At 36.9% G+C, this 23,700-nt stretch overlaps 1 protein-coding gene across 1 annotated transcript in view; it reads left to right on the top strand.

The window, feature by feature from the left end:
• The window catches only part of cpne7 (copine VII), a 50,652-nt gene extending 27,233 nt beyond the window's left edge, over positions 1 to 23,419 (top strand). Inside the window, exons 12-16 of the mRNA XM_084108913.1 lie at positions 9,034 to 9,088; positions 10,951 to 11,002; positions 13,563 to 13,696; positions 17,193 to 17,429; positions 22,236 to 23,419. Coding sequence (XP_083965039.1) covers positions 9,034 to 9,088; positions 10,951 to 11,002; positions 13,563 to 13,696; positions 17,193 to 17,429; positions 22,236 to 22,376 — 619 coding nt within the window. The 3' untranslated portion in view covers positions 22,377 to 23,419. The remainder of the gene's footprint in view (positions 1 to 9,033; positions 9,089 to 10,950; positions 11,003 to 13,562; positions 13,697 to 17,192; positions 17,430 to 22,235) is intronic.
• Positions 23,420 to 23,700: the final 281 nt, after the last annotated feature.

Here is a 23,700-nt window from a genome sequence, read left to right as displayed (position 1 = left end):
AACAATTCTTGAATGCGTGCCGCTGACTGGTGGCATGGTATGACATTTTTTTTCCTGGCACCTTGACAGCACTTACAGAGTCTTTTGAACAACTTATCGCAGCTGTGATGTTGTATACTCTTGTGGTATGTTATTGTCTCTTGCAATTTGCACATGAATTTATTCTCATAATTTTATTTCTTCGTAATTGCAACTGTGATAACGGGGGCTTCCGATAAGAGTGGTGCCATGAGGCCTCATATGACTGCAATCTGTCCTTCCCTTGTGAAGTGCACTGAAGAAATGTGTTGAATCTGCATTTGTACTTCAAATCTTAAAATTCTTAAAAGACTTTTCCCAAAAAAGTATTCCCCCCCCAAAAAACTGCAGATAATATAATATTAGTGAAATGAGGCAACTTAAGTTCACTTTAATCCTGTTAAATGGATTATGATTTTGGATTGTCCCAATAAAACTGCATTTGGATCTTCAACCTGTCTGTCAGAGCAGTTCCCGACAGTATCTCTTATAAACGTGCCTTAGAAAAAAAAAAACATTACTGGTGTGCATCTTGAGATAAAACAAGATATGATAAGATATGTTAGTGCAAGTTGCTTTCTATTAAACCAGCTCAAACAAGGCTTAAGCCTTGTCTGTGAAACCAGGGCAGTATATTTTAAGAAATACACTTATTTTAATGTGTTGACTAACATACTAAAACATATATAATTTGAACTGTAGTGTTATTCAATGCCATATATTTTTGTTTAATATATTTTAAATGTACTAAATTGCTACTTCGTCTTTACAAATGTGTAATTACAAATATATTTAAATGCATGACAAAAAGGTTTCAATAGAAATTACATTAAAGTATATTTTAGTTTACCATAAATTCTTGTCAGCACATTCATATTTATAACCATATTTAAAAGACAAATGAAATTACATATACCAATGTACTTATGTCCTACTTAAGTGGGTCAAAAAAACACTCCAAGTTCAATTTATTGCATTTAATATAAATTTAAACTATAGTACAATTTCATTTAATTGCAGTTAGCTTGTAATTAAGTTTCTGACAAAAATGACATTCAGTTCACACTTTAATATATTCTTTTCAAGTCTGTTATTTTGGTAATTAGCACTCATTTTTAAAAGAGTTAGTTCCACCCAAACTTTTTCACATTAAATATTCTGTTTATCTAAAAAAAAATGTCACAGTACAGAAGTAAATTGTGAATCTTTATGTAGACACTTGGGCTGAATAGTATATATCCTTTATTTAAAATGCATGAATAGCCCAGTTGGATGTTTGTTACTAAGTTAAATAGCTTAAACAACAAAGACCTTGGAACAATACTAGGGGATTGGTTTAGTAAGCTTGCCTGGAGGCTGTTTGCTGACTTTAATGCATTGTTGGTTAGCTCAGGTCACTATTTAATTTGTTCCTGGTAGTTCACTTAATGCCCAGTGAAGGTATCAGGGGTCTGTCCAATCCAATGACTGAGGCTCAGTTCTTCCTCTGGGCTACATCCTAATAACCCATGTCTCCGCAGATCCTGCCAGCAACTCGCCTATGTCTGCAGTCTGTGGCTTATTAAACAACTGTGCTTGTGAAACCCTAGTGTGAGAAACAATTGGAAGAAATCTGATCTGACTAATCAGCCAAACAGAATTTCCCTTTATTATTTGTTCTTTATTTATTCAAACTGAGAATTAAAGCATTGTGTGTGGGTGGCTAATATAGTTGGTGTATTTTCTCTAATTGTGCAATGTTGCAATTTTCACCTTTCCTTTTCCTGCCTGATTCACTGAATTGTGCATTAGGGTGTTTATTTCCGGAAAGGCGTTCACTGTTTATCTTTTAAACAGCCGTATCCCATGATCATTTATTATGTTCCTGTTTAATCTAATATTAGTTCTGGACTCACAATGACTTAATCAATATTTGCTTAAGTTGTTGTGGGTTTACTACAATTAGCCTTATAGGATCTGGTTAATTACAGTCATACACATTTATAATGAGATCTGTTCCAAAGGGAGGATTCACTCCTCAGATCAAAGCCAAATGAGATATTAACAGATATATCCTCCTAATGGACAAAAGAGAAGAGACATTATGCTTAATGAAAAAGCTTAACATATGAGGGTGTTTTTTCAGCTTTGGCCACGTTTAGCCCTGTGGACTATTTTCTACAAACAATGTCCAACAGTGTATATATATATGCATCACAAGAGAATCAATGCAATTCTCGATTTATTTATTTTTTGTTCGGTAACACTTTATTTTACAGTGTCCTTGTTACGTATGTTACATGTGCTTACCATAGCAATAACAGTAAATTATGCATAATTACATGCAACTAACCTTTAACCAAATCCCAATCCTACCCTAACCCTATAGTAAGTACATGTAGTTAATTATTATTACTCAGTACTTAAATAATTATTAAATATGTCCTTGTTAAACGTTACATGTACTATAGTAATATCTATAATTTGTGCATAGTTACATTATTGCAACTAACCTAAATCAAACCCTAATACTAACCTGAACCCCATAGTAAGTACATGTGGTTAATTAATATTACTCAGTACTTAAATGTATAATTACAGTGTAAGAAGGACACCTTAAAATAAAGTGTGACCGAAATTTCAACCGAGCTTGCTTGACGAATGAGAACAAACCAAACACGTTTGAGCTTCCGTTATCAAATCTGCTGTTCTTTATGTGTGTTGATCAATGTTTATATAAATAATAGCAGCCATATAAATCATTATAAGATAAGATCTGGATTAAACTCTTCGATTCACATGGATTACTTTTTGTACTTTTTATGTGTGAAAGTTTTAGCTGTGTGGACTTTCAGTGGATGGACAAAAAGGATGAGGGAATATTAAACGTATCTTCATTTGTGTTCCCGAAGATGAACAGAAGGTTTAATGGTTTTGGAATGACATGAGTGTTAGTAAATGATGACAGAATTATGTTTATGTGAACTGAAGGATGGTTTAAAGATCTCCTGGGTCGTACACCTACGCTGTGTGGGTTCCCTGATCAGGCTGAAACTTACTCATCATTACACATCAGTTGACCACTTGAAGTTAAAAACAGGATGGATGTGATAATGCTAGTGGGATGGTGCGGGCGTTGTTTGTCCCCCCCTTCTACAAGAAGTAGAATTTGACTCTCATGAACTACCTATTATCTTAAAGTCAGCATGAAATGGAAGCTGCAATAGTCTTTTCATCCCTATTCTGACGTATATCTGAGTGAAACGGCTTCTCGAACATGAAGAAATGTAGGGCGGGACTTGATTTTGTCCATGGGGAATTGATTGGATGGTTGTGGTTTTCTATTGGTCAGTCTCATGTGAGTGACAGGTTGCCCCGTCTTTGTGCCAGTAAACATGAAGAGAAGAGATGTTGTTGCAAGAGGGAGGGGAGGTTATTTTGATTGAAGATTATTAGGGCACATGAATAAAAAATAAACGAATTGTTGATTTTAACTTCATGGTGACTTTAACTGATCTATATAGTTACTGTCAATACAAGCGAGGGTACACAGTAACGGTGAGATACTGTACATTCTTCAATAAGAATTGTCCTTCGCAAACAATTTTACTTGATAAACCAGCCTGGTCTCATTCAAGTTTTTTCTTCTTCTTTGCAATAACATGCATTGGTGAATTGTTCACAAAAAGTAAATAAGGACTGTGCAAAAGCAAATTTTGTGCATTTATTTAGCGCATAAAAACATTTTCATTAATTATTTTGTCTTATTTCATGTGTGGATAAAGACTTTTTGTAGCTCTTATAGAAATGCTTGTGTAAATCTTCTTCTCTTCACATTTCTATAACCGCAGATGCATTAACAGATACACATTGCTTTGGGGGAATATACATCCCACTGCTTTTTTTTTCTGATAATGGTAGTGAAAATAAGAGGATGTTGATTTCATTTTGCCTGCTTAATGCATCATCTTGGTGGGCAGAGAAAATGGCAGAGAGAGCATTTACAAAATGGCTGTTTCCTGAAATACACTGCATTTCACATGTGGTACAGCTGTGTCAGATAATATCTAAAACAAAAGTAACCATTGAGACCTAATCATATAGTAATTAAGACTTTATAATTGAAATACTGATGTGTTTGCATCTGAGATTCTTTGCAATAATTGTCTAAAAAAAACTTTGCCAGCATGACTCACTCAAAGGGTAAAAAAAAAAAAAACAGTTAACACAGCTCAACATGGTAAGCTAATTACTGGTGCATGTATTGTTGCAGTTGTTCACAATGTGACTTTGGCAAGCAGCGTCATGACTAATTTCACTCTGTTGCTGCTGTATAGCTCCCTGCTGGTTGTCCTTTGGGCTTTTATTAAAAGCAGGATTAGTCCTTTTACAGAAGTGTGTGTCCCTGCTTCTGGTTTGAGACTGGACGGTGGTGGCAGTCTGACTGCCCTCATCAGATTCTGCTGGAGATGTGCGGATGTGATCTCTCGGGGGAGCCTTGAAAAAAGTGCTGAGGAAAAAAGAAAAATACCATTTTCTACTCGTGTACTGACTTGAGAGGGAGAGAGAGAGCAAGGAAAGCTCTTGCTTTCGTAATTGTTCAGCTTTTAGAAACATTTGTGCCTCTGTGGACGGCATGATGGATGTTCTCCAACTGACATGCCAGAGAGACACTATAACCAACAACAGTGCTTGATATTATGTTGGTGCATCCACATATAGTCGTGCTCAAAAGTTTACGTACACCTTACAGAATATGCTAAATGTTCATTATTTTAACACACAAAAAAAAGAGGGATCATACAAAATGCATATTATTTTTTATTTAGTACTGTCCTGAATAAGATATTTTACATAAAAGATGTTTAAATAGTCCACAAGACAAAAAAAAGCTTTTTGTCTCCAGAAGGAAGAACGCATTAAGAGCTGGGGGGTGAAAACTTTTTGAATTTGAAGATCAAGGTAAATTGTACTTAACTTGTCTTCCAGGAAACGTGTGTCAAAAATTGATTTTTAAACAAAATAAGAACAATTTGGACATCTTTATATCCCCTCAAGGGACTCAAGAACAACCATTACAAAACAAACATAACAGTTGTGAATCATCCAGGTAATGACACACAGTATTAGGAATCAAGGCTATGTAAACTTTTGAACAGGGTTATTTTTATAAATTCATCTATTCATTTTTGTCTTATGGACTATATGTAAACATATTTTATTTAAAATGTCTTATTCAGGACATTACTAAATAAAAAAAAATAACATGCGTTTTGAATGATCCCTCTTTTCTTTTTTTTTATATAATTAACATTTTGCAGGATCTGCAAGGTATGTAAACTTTTGAGCATGACTTTAAAAAGTTGGAGGGAAGCCATTGTTTTAAATCAGAATGCTGAATGAGAGTAGCCTAAGGATGCAAGTGATTGGAATAAGATATTGGAATATGACTAATATGGATGCACCCCTTGTGACCCAGTTTCACAGAGGCCTATGAGTAAGCTGAATGCTTTTGGGGAGCTGAGAAGGCACTATTTTTTTTAACTCATTTGTAAAGCAGTTGGCAATGAGGGAAGAAGCCACAGTTGTCGGAACAGCTTGCCTCGCGATCACGGATGTGTGAGTGTTTAGCATGTCAGGCATCATTTTATCATACATATAAATCATGCTGATGGATACAGCACAAACATAAATCATTTGGAGTGTTGAAATATGGCACAGAGGGCTTTGGAGGATTTTATATTTTTATATTTATATTATTAAAGTTCCCTTGTAGCCAATTATTTTATCCCTTAAAACTCCTCTTTGATCACCAAAATTACATATTTAAACTTTTTTTCCTTTCGTGCCTTAAACTAGCTTGACAACTCTACACCCTTACCTCATTTAGTATGCACGGTTCTATAATTATGCAAATTATCCCCGCCTCCACTCACTCACATCAGCTCAGAGATCCACTCGTTGACGATCACACGTTGACGTAATTGGTTACAAGGTAGTTTGTGACGTCAGAAACACCAGCGATTTCAAACCGCGTTTTTGAGACTGTCTTTGATTCACTGCAGTTTTTTTTAGGAGAAAACACTCAGCAATGATGCTAACTTATGAATTTGCACATGGTTTGTCTTAAAGCATATTAAAAACACCACACTGACATATAAACAACATTAAAAGCTTGATTTTCACCATAGGGGGACTTTAAAATGTATTAAACGGGTGAGACTGTATAAAAGTATAGGCAAACTTTGCTTTTTACTAAAGCTATAAAAAATTGATTTCTTGAAATAAAATAAACATTAACTGAAATGAATAAATAAATAAATAAAATAAAATACTATAATAACACTGATGCAGATCATCTCTGCGGCTATGTCTCAATTATGGGATGGATAAGTGCTGTGGTTGCTTAGCAACAGGAATGTAAAAATATTAAATGACCCATAGTGACCCATTTCAGCTACGGACTTGAAATATAACACCAACTCTTCTCATGAAGAACAAATTTGCCTCTTTGACCCACAGAAATCATATTCTGGATTTTCTGCTTTTTGGGTATTTGATACACTTTTTTGCATATTTTCAATCTGATTTGCACAAATTTGCATGCATGCTTGCTCATTGGACATAAATTGGAAATTAATGAAATCAAGTGTAACCCAAAGCTATTTTTAAAGTCATACTCTTATGCCATTTTTTTTAAAACATCTCTAGTTATCACAGGCTTTGTCAACTTTATTTGTCTGCTGGGCTTCAGTGGGTTTAGTAAGTCAGGATAGATGTACAGTAACATTCGTCTCTGTGTTGTCTTCTCATGGGTGTATCTCAGTAATCTCTCCTTTATTCACTATGGTAAACAAGCCACAGCTCAATAGCTCACATTAACTTGAGCTATGATGTGATTATGGAGATGCAGATTGCATCATGCTAGAGATTAGTGTACTCCTCTTCATAGATCAGGAACATTTTCAAAAGCCGTCACAGCATGATGTCTTCAGGCAAGCAAACATGTAAATGTGAGGAGAATCAGCTGAGCCACGCACGGGTCCAGAGTTCTGCTCTAGGTTTCTTCAGACAGACTGCATTGATGCTCCACATACTTCAGACTCACGAGATCTGCTGTAAGAACCCATGTGAAAAAGAAGTACACTTTAGCGTACCTTTAAAAAGAGTTCTTATTAAGGAAATATGTGAATGTAATGTTTTCAGACACTTAATTGAAATTAAATGAAAATGTATTATTCTTTAAATTTATATTAAATGCACTTAGTTGAACTTTAAGTGCTGTTTTCAACCCACTTAAGTAGGACTTAAGTACATCTTTATACGTAATTACATTATTGTTTCCATTGTCTTTGAAATATGGCTTAAGTGTGCTGAAGTTACTGACAAGCATTTATAGAAAACTGAAATATACTTTAATGCAATTTTTATTGAAACTTGTCATGCTTTTAAAATATCTGTATTTACTAATTTGTAATGATAAAGTTGCAATTGAGTACATTTAAGATATATTAACCTTAAATGTAATATCAAGTATAAAGTACTTTAAATGTGCTTTAGTATGTTAGTCAACACGTTTAAAATAAGTGTACTTAAGTTTAAGAAACATGAATATGGAAGCTTGTTTCCACCACAGAATAATTTTTTTTTAAATATAATTGCAACTTTTTATCTCACAATTGCGAGTTTACATCTTGCAATTCTGACTTTATTTCTCAGAATTGCTAGATATAATGTCAGAATTGCGAGATATAAGTGCGAGAAATAAGCTTGCAATTCAGACTTTTTTATCAGAATTGCGAGTTTATATCTCACAATACTGACTTTATAACACTCAATTGCTATATATAAAAAATAATGCGATAAATATCAAATATAAAAAACTTTATATCTCGCAATTGTGAGAAAAAAAAGAGTCAGAATTGTGAGATAAAAAGTCCCAATTACCTTTTTTATTTTTTATTCTGTGGTGGAAACAAGCTTCCATACATGAAAGTGGACTCTCTGGCCTTTTATTTCATTAATATTATATTATCTGCAATCAATTATCTAGTTCTTTGAAAACAAAAACCCTAGTGAAAAATAAATATGCCAAAATGTTAATACATTTATTCTATGCCAAGTATACTACAAATAAATGAACATATTTATGTACTTAATATAAATACCCATGACATTTTTATTTTGTATACACAATTGGTATACCTAAAGTCTGCTAAATTGGAACAACTAATTTTGTACTTAAAATACTTTAGTTATCTGGAAATAGAGCTGAAGTTCAACTAAAGATGTACTTAAGTATATTTGATTGTGCTAAAGTGGAACTTTTGCAAGTATACTTCACGTACACTTTAAATATCTTGCATTTAAAGACTGGTATTATACAGAGATTGCAATTCTGCATTCTGTTTGCTATGAATGCCAGCTATGGATAAAAGTTTTGTGCACTCACTTTTTTTTTTTTTTTTTTCATCCAGAGAATGTATGAAATTGTTGCATACTCCACAGACTTGGCTCAACTGGGGTTCATTCAAATCAGGTGTCATTGATTGTCCAGCATGAGTGGTGACAGCTCAGAACGGTGCTCCCTCATCTAGCTTTGATTAGCGAGTGAAAGACTAGCTGTGTGTCTGAGGTGATCTTGTTCCTCATGTCTCAGCTCTGTGGTTGTGACCTCATGACACCCGTCATGTGGAGTGACCAGCTGTGTGAATCTGCTGTCCTGCTGAGTCTGTGTCTTCCCCTCTCTCTCTGGAGTCTTTCATTCCTTCAACACGATGATCTTACACACACCTCTGCCCATAGCAGTATCTCACCATGTTCACCCGAGTGCTGTATTGATATTTGAACCTTGTTAAGCTGGTGAGGTATTTGTTAAAATTAAGCCTTGTGTGTGATTATGTGGGTTTTGATGAATAAAATATTTCAGAAAGGACCTAAGAGTTGCACATATGTAGAAAGTGTTGTTTAACTTGTTTATTATTTGCTGTTTTTTTGTTTTGTTTTTTACTAATGAATGTTTTTATCTGATCACAGTGACAAACGATTCTCTGCTTTGGGCTTTGGGGCAAGAATTCCACCTAATTATGAGGTAAAAATATATTTTTTTTGTATATTGTATATATATATTATGTGGTCCCTTGTGAAAAAGAAGTGCACTTAATTGTATTGATTGTGCACTTATAGTGTACTTCAAATCTGGAAAGTATATTTAAAAAAAAAAAAAAAAAAACCTGTACTTTGCAGACAATAAACATTAGTGAGCTTAAAGACAGTATGCTTGACCATGGTAGGTTTATTTTAAAATGTCCTTATATCTGTTTAATGTACTTACTATAGTAATAACAGTATATTATGCATAATTACAAGAAACTAAATTACAAATACCCCTTGTTAAAAGTAAAAAAAAAAAAAAAAAATTATAGAAGTGATGTACTTTAAAAGATACTTAAATGTGATTTGAATATAATGTATTTTGGAGACTTAACTGCATTTAAATAAAAATGTATTATAGTTGAAATGATATTAAATGCTTAAGAGTGTTTTTTTTGTAAAAAAAAAAACACTTAAGTAGGACTGAAGTACATCTAAAACTGTAATTTCATAATTATTTTTGTATATTTGGTTAAAATGCTGAATACTGAAAGAATTTATGGTAAACTAAAATATACTTTGATGTAATTTCTATTGAAACTTGTATGTCATGTATTTAAATATATTTGTAATTTCACATATTTGTAATGATGATGAAGTTGCAATTTTGGTAACACTTTATTTTAAGATGACGTATTTACACGTTACTAGATGTAGTTGCTATAGTAATAACAGTAAATTATGCATAATTACAAGTAACTAACCCTAACCTTAACTCTATAGTAAGTACATGTAGTTAAAGTCAGTACTTATTTAAGTAAGTACAATGTAACTACGTCACCTTAAAATAAAGTGTAACCGCAATTTTTGTACATTTAAAATATAATTACTTTAATGTAATATAAAAGAACACTCTAGAAATAGACTAAATAATTAAGTCCTTTGCTTATTCTTTAGTTTGTTAGTCAACGCATCAAAATAAGTGCACTTCTTTAAAGCATGACAAAAGGTTATTAAAACATAATGATTTAAAATGTTTTTAATTTGACATGATCAAAAGTGTACTTAATTGTGTTAAGAAACATAGTCCATGGCCTTTTAGTTCATTAATATTATATTATCTGCAAGTGCAGTTTTTGTTATTTCCTTGTACTTTTAAAATTTGAAGTACACTGCAAATGCACATTCAATACAATTAAGTGCACTTCTTTTTCAAAAAGATGGTGTATAATTTGTAAATGTGGAAGTAACTACCATTATCAGTGTAGGCCGCAACCTTTATCTCACAAGTTGTAAGTCATTACCATTTTTATTTTTATTTACAGACTCTCTCTCTCATGAAATACCAACCTTTACAGCAAAAATGGGTTATTCTCACAGAACAATATAAAATCAGAATAATAACAGCTTGTAAAGTCTTCCCCTAAACTATCACAGGATTTCATTTTATGGTCTGTTTGTTCAGGCAGATTGCAGTCCACTACCTATCAGGTCTATTTCCTTTTCAAAGAAATGTAACAATAATAGTTATATTCAGAATGTTGTTGTCAACAAAAGAAATTCAATTTCAATGAAATTTGTGCTAAGTACTAGAGGGGTTTTACAGTGGTTGTTGATTACAATGGAAAATCTGTAGGGATGATGCTATTTTGTTTTAGCATCATCATCATCATCGGGTCATTTCATGCATATACTATAGTGTTGCAGAAAGTATTCTTCTCAGAAACATGCAAATTAGACCAACAAGCACTGCATGATTTATTGCTATCTTTTAACAGCAGAAATACAGTTTTTAACCAGAAACCAGGTGTGTAAAAGCACGCTAAACCTTTCTGTTTGTTTTTCTTCTCCAAACTACAGGTGTCTCATGACTTTGCCATCAATTTCAACCCGGAGGATGATGAATGCGAAGGTAAGAGTGACAGGCAATTTGCATTTTAGTGAGTATCTCATGGGAGCTGAACAGAGACAACCTGATGTGATGTTTCTGAAGCTATTGTCACAGTTATAGGAAAAGTTCAGTCACAAATCCCCTCATTGACGTTTCCGACTTTATATGACTTTCTTTCTTCCGTGAAACACAAAAGGAGAAATGTTGAGGAATGGCCATTCTTTTCAATAAGGCACTTTAAACATTTCATAAAAGTGGTCCCATATGACTTGTGTACGACTTTCTCCTGAATCTATCTGATGCCATCTTTGTGTGAGGAACAAGAAAATCTTTCCCTCTGCTCTCACCATCCTTTCAAATATGACGTGCCTTTAAGGCTGAGTTTGATCTCAATGTTATAGTGACGCCAATGTGACGTGACCACTCGACATTGACATCAGACCTGCGTCATGCACCATACCAATCATGGCATGGTAAATCTGTCAACAGGCATATGTGAATGGAATTGCAGGAAAATCTAGTTTAAAGGTGAAGGATGTAGTTTCTGCAACACTAGTGGTACCTATCGGAATTACAAAAATGTACAACCTTGCAAACACCCCTTTCGCGCCTCTCCCAACTCTAACATCAAAAATACAGCTCCTATGGGTGCTTGTGAAGGCATGTCTCAACAGGTAAAAGTAGGCTACTTTCAGTAAAAGTACATATGTGACCCTGGACCACAAAACCAGTCACATGGGTCATTTTTTTGAAATTGAGATTTATACATCATCTGAAAGCTGAATAAATAAGCTTTCCATTGATGTATGATTTGTATGATGATATTTGGCCGAGATACAACTATTTGAAAATCTGGAATCTGAGGGTGCAAAAAAATCGAAACATTGAGAAAATCTCCTTTAAAGTTGTCCATTTATGTTCGTGAATGTGCTCCATTTACTCACAAAAATAAATGTTTTATATATTTACGGTAGGAAATTTACAAAATATCTTCATGGAACATGATCTTTACTTAATAGCCTAATGATTTTTGGCAGAAAAGAAAAATCGATAATTTTGACCCATACAATGTATTGTTGGCTATTGCCACAAATATACCCGTGCGACTCGAGACTGGTTTTGAGATCCAGGGTCACATATTAGGAATACTTTTAGCTGTGTTGCAATGTGTCATTAACATGTATTACATACTTCAACTTTAAGCTGCTAACTTTGTTTGGAAGCTGGTAGCTGGTTTCTAGTTAGTCTAAGCTAGTCATGGTAGATGATCTTGGGCCAGCAACAATGCAGTTGGTCATACCAGCTCAAGGTGGTTAAGCTGGTTTTTGGACCAACTAATGTCCAGCTGATGACTGGACTGAACCAACCCAATCTCACGGCAATTCGTGGTGGCTAATTCGTACGAATGACCTATCACTGACCCCGCCCCTAAACCTACCTATCACTGGGGTTTAGACAAATTGTACGAATTCATACGAATTAGCCACTTCATACTCGTTCGAATTGGACGTGAGATAGTGTTGACTAAACCAGCTTCCATGTTCTTCTAGCAGGGATTGAACAAAAAGGATGGCTGACCGCACACTGATCCACTCAAGACTGGAAAAGTCTACAAAAACATTTTTTTTTTATTTTATAAATTGCATCGTGCAAAGTGCATGCGAGTTAAAAACAAATAGACACCAGCAAGCAAACGTTTCAGCACATTGCTATCTTCAGTGCTCACTGCAAACAACGTTCACCCTTTTTAAGCAGGTCAGCAATTAAGGACAATCAGCTGAATACAATTATCTCAGATAAACCTCAATTATCACGTCCAAGTTCCATCTTTGCACACATATAGCAGAATATTTCAGATATACAGCTTCAAAGGATGATACAGCATTACAGACACAGCAAATATGAGAAAAAAATAGTAATAATAATAATTATTTTACAAAAAACAAGAAAATTCAAGTTCTTCATTCATACCCTAAAGATTTAAGTTCAAAGATCCAAAAAGCCTCCCTTTGCAATAATTTTCTACCTCTATCTCCACCTCTTCTATGAGGTAGAATCCTCTCGATGCCCAGGAACTTCATGTCAGACAGAGAGTGGTTGGCAGATTTAATGATAGCAGGGATTAGAACATTTTAGACTGTTCCTCACACATATATTTTTATAATGCTCATTAACAACTCAGACCCCTGTTACTTTCATAATATGGAAAAGAGCGTACATAATATTGCTCAGCATTTTTGCTTTTGTGTTTCACGGAAGAAGAAAAGACATGCGGTTTTGGAACGACATGAGGGTGAGTAAATAATAACCGAATTTTAATTTACGAGTGAAAAATTCCTTAAGCACTCAAAGAGAATGTGTGAAGACTGTGGGAAATTTTGGGCTTGCTTCAGTCCGTTCACATTTCTGCAAAAGATGAAGAGTTCCGACTCAGTCTGTCCACTGATTTGATCTCAAAATCTGTTGCTTTTGCTGCCAGTACTTCAGCACTGCTCTCAGAAACCCGCAGAGACCGAGAGAGAAATACAAATAAGCCTCCAGAACAGAAGTGATAGCCGTGTCCCCTTCTCTCTCTGATCAGAGATCCAGGGGGTCGTGGAAGCCTACCAAAACTGCCTGCCCAAGATCCAGCTCTACGGTCCCACTAATGTGGCTCCCATCATCAACAGAATAGCTAAACTGGCAGCTGGGAAAGAACCCATCAAAGACGCTTCTGTGAGTATCTTTAAAGTGGCTGTTTATGGTACAGCACTGAAGGTGAAATGCAATAAAAATGAACACTGGAATCTTTAAAGGAATCATGCAGTCAGGTAATGGTGAAAACACTGCCACGAAAGTGTCGCCATTGGCAATTTACATGGAAGTACTGTAAGATTATTGTAAAAATGATTTTTCAAAATTGTAGATAAAACAAAGATTACTAGAGTACGTTTTACAAGAAAATACCAGTCTCTCTGCTTCAAAATGTCATGTTTCCTTCAATGCATTACTTGCCGAGTCGTAAATACCTGTGAAATTTATTAGCAATTTCTGAGTGAATTTTCTGCACCATTTTGTCCCCAGTGAGGCAGTTTAAAATGGTCAAAGTGTATTTTACTGCATCTGTCTAGATGCATGCATCTTCATTATTTGATGAATTACTAGTGCCATAATCACTCAAATGTACACAAACATCCTTTTAAAAATTCAATTACATTAACCAGCTTTCTATGGGCAGTAATTAAGGGTGTGGATAACACTTTATTTTACAGTTTCCTTGTTACACGTTGCATGTAGTTACTATATTAATATAAATAAAATATTATAAATTGTGCATAATTGCATGCAACTAAACCCTAATACTAACCCTACCATATAGTAAGTACATGTAGTTAAGTATTATTACTCAGTACTTAAATGTGTAATTACACTGTAAAACAGACACCTTCAAATAAACAGGGTGTGTGGTGAAGCTATTTTCTGTATATTTATCTGCCTGTATCCATATTCTGATAAAACCAGATGTGGACAGGGTTTAAACAGTAAACAAAATGAACTCTATTTTATTAAACAAAAAAAACTCTATTTTAGATGCAACTGTTTTCATTGCATATGCATGCAACATGTCAACTAGTTATTAGAGTATTAGGAGACTGTCTGCTTAATATCTGCTAACACTTATTTTGATGCTCCCCCAACAGACATTGCATCCAGGTCGCATTCAGTCACCATTATACGAGAGCAACTGCTCTCATGTTTTGCCTTAGGACAGCAATTGCGAGTAAATTGTTTTGTCATCTTCGCAGAACTGTGATATAAAGAGAGGACAAAATAACATTATCTTTAGCAACAGTGTGAAAGTGAATAGCACATAACTGGCACAATACCAGTATAAACATCTCTCTATGGGCCCTATTTTAACGATCTGAAACGCAAGTATCAAACGCGAAACGCAAGTAACTTTGTGGGCGGATCTTGGGCGCTGTTGCTATTATACCGGCGGGATAAATGACTCTTGCGGCCGACGCAAATCTAAAATGGGTTGGTCTGAAGTAGCTTCATTATTCATAGGTGTGGTTAAAGGACATTCCCTTTAAGAGCAGGCGCGCTTGTTCCATGGCGGATTGCTATTATAACGGCGGATTTGCCAGACGCACGCCAGAAGCGGTTCACAGCCGAGGAGACCGACTTTCTCGTCAGGGCCGTAAAACACAGAGAAGTGAAATTGTATGGGGATGGAGAAACCCACCCAAATTAGCTCCGGTTAAACGGGCGTATAATAATTTGGGTAGATGTGTAAGCTAGATTTATGCCTATTTTTTCACATCTTCATGGACACAACAATGATTTCCCTCGTGTGTTAATATTTTTCCTTGTAATAATGTATGGTTTTCTAAAAATGAGAACTGCTGCGTCTGTGTGTAGATGAGATAAGCAAAGTGCATGCGCGTTGTGCACACGCTACATTGATTATGGCCAAGCATGCGCCCTAAAATAGCATAAGAATCGCATAAGAATAACATGCGCAACGCGCACTGACTTTAGACTAGGTTTTTCTTGGTCAGTGGCGGAATTGTTTTCTAAACCTGCAAAATAGCACCAGGGAACGTTTGCGCTGAACCGCCCCCGGGAGCGCAAGTTATTTTCCTAATTTACCGACGTGCATCTGTGGAGGGAAGAGTCCGCTGTGCGCGGGTGCAAAATAGGAATGATACATGCGTCGGTGTACAAAGTCAATTGCGCTGGGTGCAAGATAGGGCCCTCTGGGTGCAATATGCGTTACATGACTAAACATGCGTCATCGTTTTCGAATACCTCAGTTTTCACAGTCCACAAAGATTTTCAGATGTATCCACTGGGAGAGCGTTTTCAAAAAGCTCAATTTTCGCAGGATGAAAACGCCATGGACGGAAGGCCAAAATGGAGAGAAAATGAGTTTTCAAATGAAAACATATTAGTGTGGACAAGGCCTTAGTCACACCGGCTTTACGCACTTGCCATTGTGCTGAATATTAGATGGTCATTAAAAAAAACAAATTTATCCTTGTGCTTGTTGGGTAATTTCATTAGAGTTCATTATTTGTGCCTTACTAAATGAGGTATTTGGCTTTGAGTCCCTAGCAATAATATTGGAGTGTTAATTTCATCATGCAAATAGCAGTGATGGTTTCTACCCTTTTCAAATTTGCATTGAAAAGACTCCTTTCAATGAAAGGAATTAATTTCAAAGGAGGAAGAAGTTAATTTTTAAAAAAGGTAAATATTCACGCTGAAATATGCAGGTGAAAATCATTTAGTTTCTGGACTATAGGTGAAATGTGAATAAAAAAAACAGGATTTTTCTCTGAAATGCAGGTCTAAAGTGGTTTAATGAATTTGCCTCTGACTATCCTTTTGTTCCCCCTGTCATTGGTTTGTGCACATAACCTTAGAGATTTAGTCATGGTCCAAATAAAACCTTTTAGCTGATTATCTTGAGGGCTGTTTTGGTAATTAACACAGCTACAATCAATTTAGAATTATATTAAGTCACTTAACATGGCATTTAATGGTTTTGGGTCAAATATTTGCCCTCAAGCTTAGCAATTTCCTATGCATTGCTCTATTGCATTGCAGTCTTCTACACACTATGTCCTTGTGATGATCTTCATCTATTATTAAACTTGATAACCCCTTCCCCAAAAGTGATCATTTTACAGTAAATGAGCTCAGTGAGATCAATGTTCAGAAACCAGGCCATTCATTCAAACTGTAGACTTTGCATGTTTAATGTTGGCCAGACCCCTGGGATGTTCAGGCCAGTAAATATTGCCAATTTTAGCCTAGTGACTGCCTATTTTAGAATGTATCTAATATTCTGTTCATTACTATCAAGGCATTTAAAGGAACAGTTCACCTATAAATTAAAATTCAGTTTTTATTTACTCACCCTCATGTTTTTCTAAACCCAAACTCTGTTTTTTTCTTCTTCTTTACAACACAAAAGAAGAATTTGATAGATTTTTTTTTGCACTTTTTGGGGAGCACAAAATCCACAAAAATTGTTTTTTTGTTCCACTGAAAACATAATACAGGTTTAGAACAACATGGGGCTCAGTAAATAATGACAGAATTTTCATTTTTTCATTTTTCATTGAAATTAAGTGCTTAGTGGATGAGCTTCAGACATGTTTATAACAGTGCATAGTACAAATGAAACAAAATACCTGATAACAACCCTTTTCTCTGCCAGCTATATCATATCCTGCTGATCCTCACAGACGGGGTGGTAACAGATATGGCCGATACACGGGAGGCCATTGTTCGGGCCTCCTACCAGCCTATGTCCATCATCATAGTAGGAGTGGGAAACGCCGACTTCACGGACATGCAGATCCTCGATGGAGATGATGGAGTCCTGCGCTCACCCAAAGGGGAACCCGTCTTGAGGGACATCGTCCAGTTTGTGCCCTTCAGAGACTTTAAAACGGTCAGTTTTTGTCAGTCACTGGGAATTTGCAAATACATGTGTTATTGTAGATCCTGTATCTCCTGTAGATCCTGCATCTTAGAAAGAGGGTATCTGAGTATATACAGAATTAAACTTAAAATTTTAAAAATCTTTCTTAATAAAAAAAAACTAAACAAAAAAACTAAACAAAATTGTAATGTAATTTTTAAATGTTTGTAATGAAAAACAAAAACATATCAAGCTAAGTAGCATTTATTTTAATCCTCACCCTTTCAAAGTCTTTGTTAAATAATCAAGACTGTTTTCACCTCAGAGTAAAATATATTAAATAAGAATAATAATAATTAAAATAAGAAATCACACTGAGATATACTGTACACTCACTGGCCACTATATTAGGTTCACCATGCTAGGACCGGGGTTTTTTTTCTTTTGCCTTCAGAACTGCTTTAATTCTTTGTGGCATAGATTCAACAAGCTGCTGGAAACATTCCTCATGGGAGATTTTGGTTCATGGTTATTTGATATCATCACACAGTTTCTGCAGATTTGTCGGCTGCAAATCCATGATGTGAATCTCTCATTCCAACACATCCCAAAGGTGCTCTATTAGATTGAGATCTGGTGAGTTTGGAGGCCATTTTAGTATAATGAACTCACTGTCATGTTCAAGAAACTAGTTTGAGATGATTTGAGCTTCGTGACATGGCACATAATGCTGCTGGAAGTAGCCATCAGAAGATGGGAACACTGGTCATAAAGACTTGGTCTGCAACAATACTGATGTAGGCTGAGGTGTTGAAAAGATGCTCTATTGGTACTAAGAGGCCAAAGTGTGCCAAGAAAATCTCCTCCACACCATTACAGCACCAGCAGCCAAATTCTGACCTGACCATCTGAATGTAGCAGCAAAAAATCAAGAATCATCAGACCAGGCAACGTATTTCTAATCTTCTGTTGTCCAGTTTCCCGTGTGAATTGTATCCTCAGTTTCCTGTTCTTATCTCACAGGAGTGACACCGGTGTGTCTTCTGCTGCTGTAGCTCTTCTGCTTAAAGGTTTGATGTGTTGAGCATTCAGAGATGCTCTTCTGCTTCTAGGTTTGACGTGTTGAGCGTTCAGAGATGCTCTTCTGCTTCAAGGTTTGATGTGTTGAGCGTTCAGAGATGCTCTTCTGCTTCAAGGTTTGATGTGTTGAGCGTTCAGAGATGCTCTTCTGCTTCTAGGTTTGACGTGTTGAGCGTTCAGAGATGCTCTTCTGCTTCAAGGTTTGATGTGTTGAGCGTTCAGAGATGCTCTTCTGCTTCACGTGTTGAACGTTCAGAGATGCTCTTCTGCTTCAAGGTTTGACGTGTTGAACGTTCAGAGATGCTCTTCTGCTTCAAGGTTTGACGTGTTGAGCGTTCAGAGATGCTCTTCTGCTTCTAGGTTTGACGTGTTGAGCGTTCAGAGATGCTCTTCTGCTTCAAGGTTTGACGTGTTGAGCGTTCAGAGATGCTCTTCTGCTTCTAGGTTTGACGTGTTGAGCGTTCAGAGATGCTCTTCTGCTTCTAGGTTTGACGTGTTGAACGTTCAGAGATGCTCTTCTGCTTCAAGGTTTGACGTGTTGAGCGTTCAGAGATGCTCTTCTGCTTCAAGGTTTGACGTGTTGAGCGTTCAGAGATGCTCTTCTGCTTCTAGGTTTGACGTGTTGAGCGTTCAGAGATGCTCTTCTGCTTCAAGGTTTGATGTGTTGAGCGTTCAGAGATGCTCTTCTGCTTCACGTGTTGAACGTTCAGAGATGCTCTTCTGCTTCAAGGTTTGATGTGTTGAGCGTTCAGAGATGCTCTTCTGCTTCACGTGTTGAACGTTCAGAGATGCTCTTCTGCTTCAAGGTTTGACGTGTTGAACGTTCAGAGATGCTCTTCTGCTTCAAGGTTTGACATGTTGAGCGTTCAGAGATGCTCTTCTGCTTCTAGGTTTGACGTGTTGAGCGTTCAGAGATGCTCTTCTGCTTCAAGGTTTGACGTGTTGAGCGTTCAGAGATGCTCTTCTGCTTCTAGGTTTGACGTGTTGAGCGTTCAGAGATGCTCTTCTGCTTCTAGGTTTGACGTGTTGAACGTTCAGAGATGCTTTCTGCTTCAAGGTTTGACGTGTTGAGCGTTCAGAGATGCTCTTCTGCTTCAAGGTTTGACGTGTTGAGCGTTCAGAGATGCTCTTCTGCTTCTAGGTTTGACGTGTTGAGCGTTCAGAGATGCTCTTCTGCTTCAAGGTTTGATGTGTTGAGCGTTCAGAGATGCTCTTCTGCTTCACGTGTTGAACGTTCAGAGATGCTCTTCTGCTTCAAGGTTTGATGTGTTGAGCGTTCAGAGATGCTCTTCTGCTTCAAGGTTTGACGTGTTGAGCGTTCAGAGATGCTCTTCTGCTTCAAGGTTTGACGTGTTGAGCGTTCAGAGATGCTCTTCTGCTTCAAGGTTTGACGTGTTGAGCGTTCAGAGATGCTCTTCTGCTTCTAGGTTTGACGTGTTGAGCATTCAGAGATGCTCTTCTGCTTCTAGGTTTGACGTGTTGAACGTTCAGAGATGCTTTCTGCTTCAAGGTTTGACGTGTTGAGCGTTCAGAGATGCTCTTCTGCTTCAAGGTTTGACGTGTTGAGCGTTCAGAGATGCTCTTCTGCTTCTAGGTTTGACGTGTTGAACGTTCAGAGATGCTTTCTGCTTCAAGGTTTGACGTGTTGAGCGTTCAGAGATGCTCTTCTGCTTCTAGGTTTGACGTGTTGAGTGTTCAGAGATGCTCTTCTGCTTCTAGGTTTGACGTGTTGAACGTTCAGAGATGCTTTCTGCTTCAAGGTTTGACGTGTTGAGCGTTCAGAGATGCTCTTCTGCTTCTAGGTTTGACGTGTTGAGCGTTCAGAGATGCTCTTCTGCTTCAAGGTTTGACGTGTTGAACGTTCAGAGATGCTCTTCTGCTTCAAGGTTTGACGTGTTGAGCGTTCAGAGATGCTCTTCTGCTTCTAGGTTTGACGTGTTGAACGTTCAGAGATGCTCTTCTGCTTCAAGGTTTGACGTGTTGAGCGTTCAGAGATGCTCTTCTGCTTCTAGGTTTGACGTGTTGAACGTTCAGAGATGCTTTCTGCTTCAAGGTTTGACGTGTTGAGCGTTCAGAGATGCTCTTCTGCTTCAAGGTTTGACGTGTTGAGCGTTCAGAGATGCTCTTCTGCTTCAAGGTTTGACGTGTTGAGCGTTCAGAGATGCTCTTCTGCTTCAAGGTTTGACGTGTTGAGCGTTCAGAGATGCTCTTCTGCTTCTAGGTTTGACGTGTTGAGCGTTCAGAGATGCTCTTCTGCTTCAAGGTTTGACGTGTTGAGCGTTCAGAGATGCTCTTCTGCTTCTAGGTTTGACGTGTTGAGCGTTCAGAGATGCTCTTCTGCTTCACGTGTTGAACGTTCAGAGATGCTTTCTGCTTCAAGGTTTGACGTGTTGAGTGTTCAGAGATGCTCTTCTGCTTCAAGGTTTGACGTGTTGAGCGTTCAGAGATGCTCTTCTGCTTCAAGGTTTGACGTGTTGAGCGTTCAGAGATGCTCTTCTGCTTCAAGGTTTGACGTGTTGAGCGTTCAGAGATGCTCTTCTGCTTCAAGGTATGACGTGTTGAACGTTCAGAGATGCTCTTCTGCAGATCTTGGTTGTAACGACTGTTCTATCAGCTGGAACCGGTCTGGTCATTCTCCTCTGACCTCTGGCATCAACAAGGCATTTACACCCTCAGAACTGCCGCTCACTGGATATTGTCTCTTTTTCTGACCATTCTCTGTAAACCCTAAAGATGGTTGCGCGTGAAAATCCCAGTAGATCAGCATTTTCTGTAATACTCAGACCAGCCCGTCTAGCACCAACAACCCTGCTACGTTCAAAGTCACTTAAATCACATTTCTTCTCCATTCTGATGCTCAGTTTGAACTTCAGCAGATCATCTTGATCATGTCTACATGCCTAAATGCATTGAGTTGCTGTCATGTGATTGGCTGATTAGATATTTGCGTTAATGAGCAGTTGAACAGGTGCACCTAAGAAAGTGGCCGGTGAAATTAAATGTGCAAGTATGAGATGTAATGTTGCATATTCTGAGAAATAAAGTCAAGATTAAACCATTAAACCAAACCCTAAGCCTAACCCTATAGTAAGTACAAGTTGTCATAATAATATTACTCAGTAGCTTATTGTACAATTACACTGTAACAAGAACACCTCAAAATAAAGTGTAGTCGTGTTTTGCAATATAACATGAACAGAATTTTTGTATGTAAGTACATAGTAGTTAAAGAAACCTAATACAAAATGTGACCAATAAAATTATAGTTATAAAATTATAGTCTGTCTGAATTTTAAGGCCTTCACAGACAAATTGTAATACATTGTAATATTTTTCATGGCCTTAAGATTTGAAAACTAAAAGGAGCAACGGATGCCTTGCATAAATGATGTGGTGCTTTGGTGAATGATGCAGGCAGTGAGGCGAACCAGCATATGCCAGTGTTGCAGAAATATCTCTTAGAGCTCCACAGTTTTCTCCACAAGAGCGGTTTGTTCCCTCCACGCATATAAACACCCAGAAAAAAACAAAAAAACAAAAAAAACAATAGTTTTAGAGAAGCGAGGATTAAAAATGTGTAAATACTCTCACCAGCCTGCTGCTTGGCTCTCCACCAAACAATTTAAATCGCAATTTGTACTTTCCTTATCCCTTTGTTTGGACACAATTTACCATGAATGTGGTTGATTTGCTCTTTTTAACTATTGTTAACGTTTTTCCCTCTCACTGAGGCCAATAAAAGTGTAACTTTTGCAGGCTTCACCAGCTGCACTGGCAAAGTGTGTCCTAGCGGAGGTGCCTAAACAGGTAGTGGAGTACTTCAGTCACAAGGCCATACCACCCATAAACCCAGTGATGAATTCAAACCCCAACTCCATCGCCAACACACCTGAATAACACTCAAACCTCCGGACAAGCCCTATACTCCCCAGCGGTCCAGCAAAGAGAGTGAGAGCTGGGACAGGGCTGCTCTGCCACAACACACAGTACATTGACTACATTTTGTTCATTCATATGGTGTTTACACACGACTGACGGTATGGATCTTGGTGGCCGATCTTATCCTTGACATCATGACTGCCCCCTCAGCATGCAAACTGGAGTACATTGGATTCCCATCAGCACCACAGGCCTTCTGATCCCCGCTGACTCTTTTCAACTGCACAAGGCCACTTCTGCATTCTGCTGTTTTGTACGTCCTTCAGAGCTTTCCAAGACTTTGCTCTCACTGCCTGTGGGCTCCTTTCATTTCTGGACTCCTGGAGAACTGGAACAGAACTGGCCACAATCGTACTATGTAATATGAAGAATTATTCTATAGATAATTGCATGTACATTGACTGAAAGAGTTCGCTTTGGAAACATATGCATATTTCATAGCTAAAATCATGATCATTTTGATGTAAAGATAATGGGTGTGAGAATGGTCATCAACTGACTGGTCAGTCAGGTCAACGTTTAAATATTTTAGCGGCTGTGCTTTGATTAGCATGCTGACAGAGCGCTGTTTGACTATTTGCACGGTGAAACCCACTTGGAAAACCTGTGTTTTCAAATCCATCGCCTTTAAAGTACCGGTGCAACAGCCATAGACATGCAGACATGCTGTTTTTTAAGCATCTTACGCCATGAGCATTCTTAAGACGCTGCGTCAAGTAAAAAATAGTTGTTTTTCGGGATAATACCTTTTAAAAAATGTATCTTGAGACCCTTGAAAACTGTTTAATTTCATTATGTCTAACTTGAATGCATCTGTTAGCATCCCATAACAAACACGTCTGATTGGTGAAAATGAAACCAGCCTGATTATACAGGACAGATAGCCAAACACATAGTCCCACCGTAAACTCACTTCACCTATGAATGAAGTCTTCCCTTGTGAAAAAAAAAAAAGAGCTTTATTGTTTTGAATCTGCACTTCAAATCTTAAAAGTATATTTAAAAAAATATGATATAATACTAATGAAAAAAGCCCACTTAAGTATGCTTAAAGAGAGTCCACTTTTATGAATGTTTAACACACTTAAGTACACTTTTAAAAAGTACACTTTGTAATATCAAATAAAAAGTTTTACTTTAAAGAACTTTTTAAATTGAATCTATTGTGCTTTTAAAAAGATTTAGTGTTCACTAACATACTTAAGCACATGTAAAGTGCTTGATTCTAATCTGAACTGTTGCACGTTTTGAAAAGTTACCTTTAAAGTTAATATATTTAGAA

This window comes from Abramis brama (assembly GCF_963993115.1).
Source record: "Abramis brama genome assembly, chromosome: 3".
Classification (NCBI taxonomy): domain Eukaryota; kingdom Metazoa; phylum Chordata; class Actinopteri; order Cypriniformes; family Leuciscidae; genus Abramis; species Abramis brama.
This window is presented reverse-complemented; position numbering and strand designations above follow the sequence as displayed.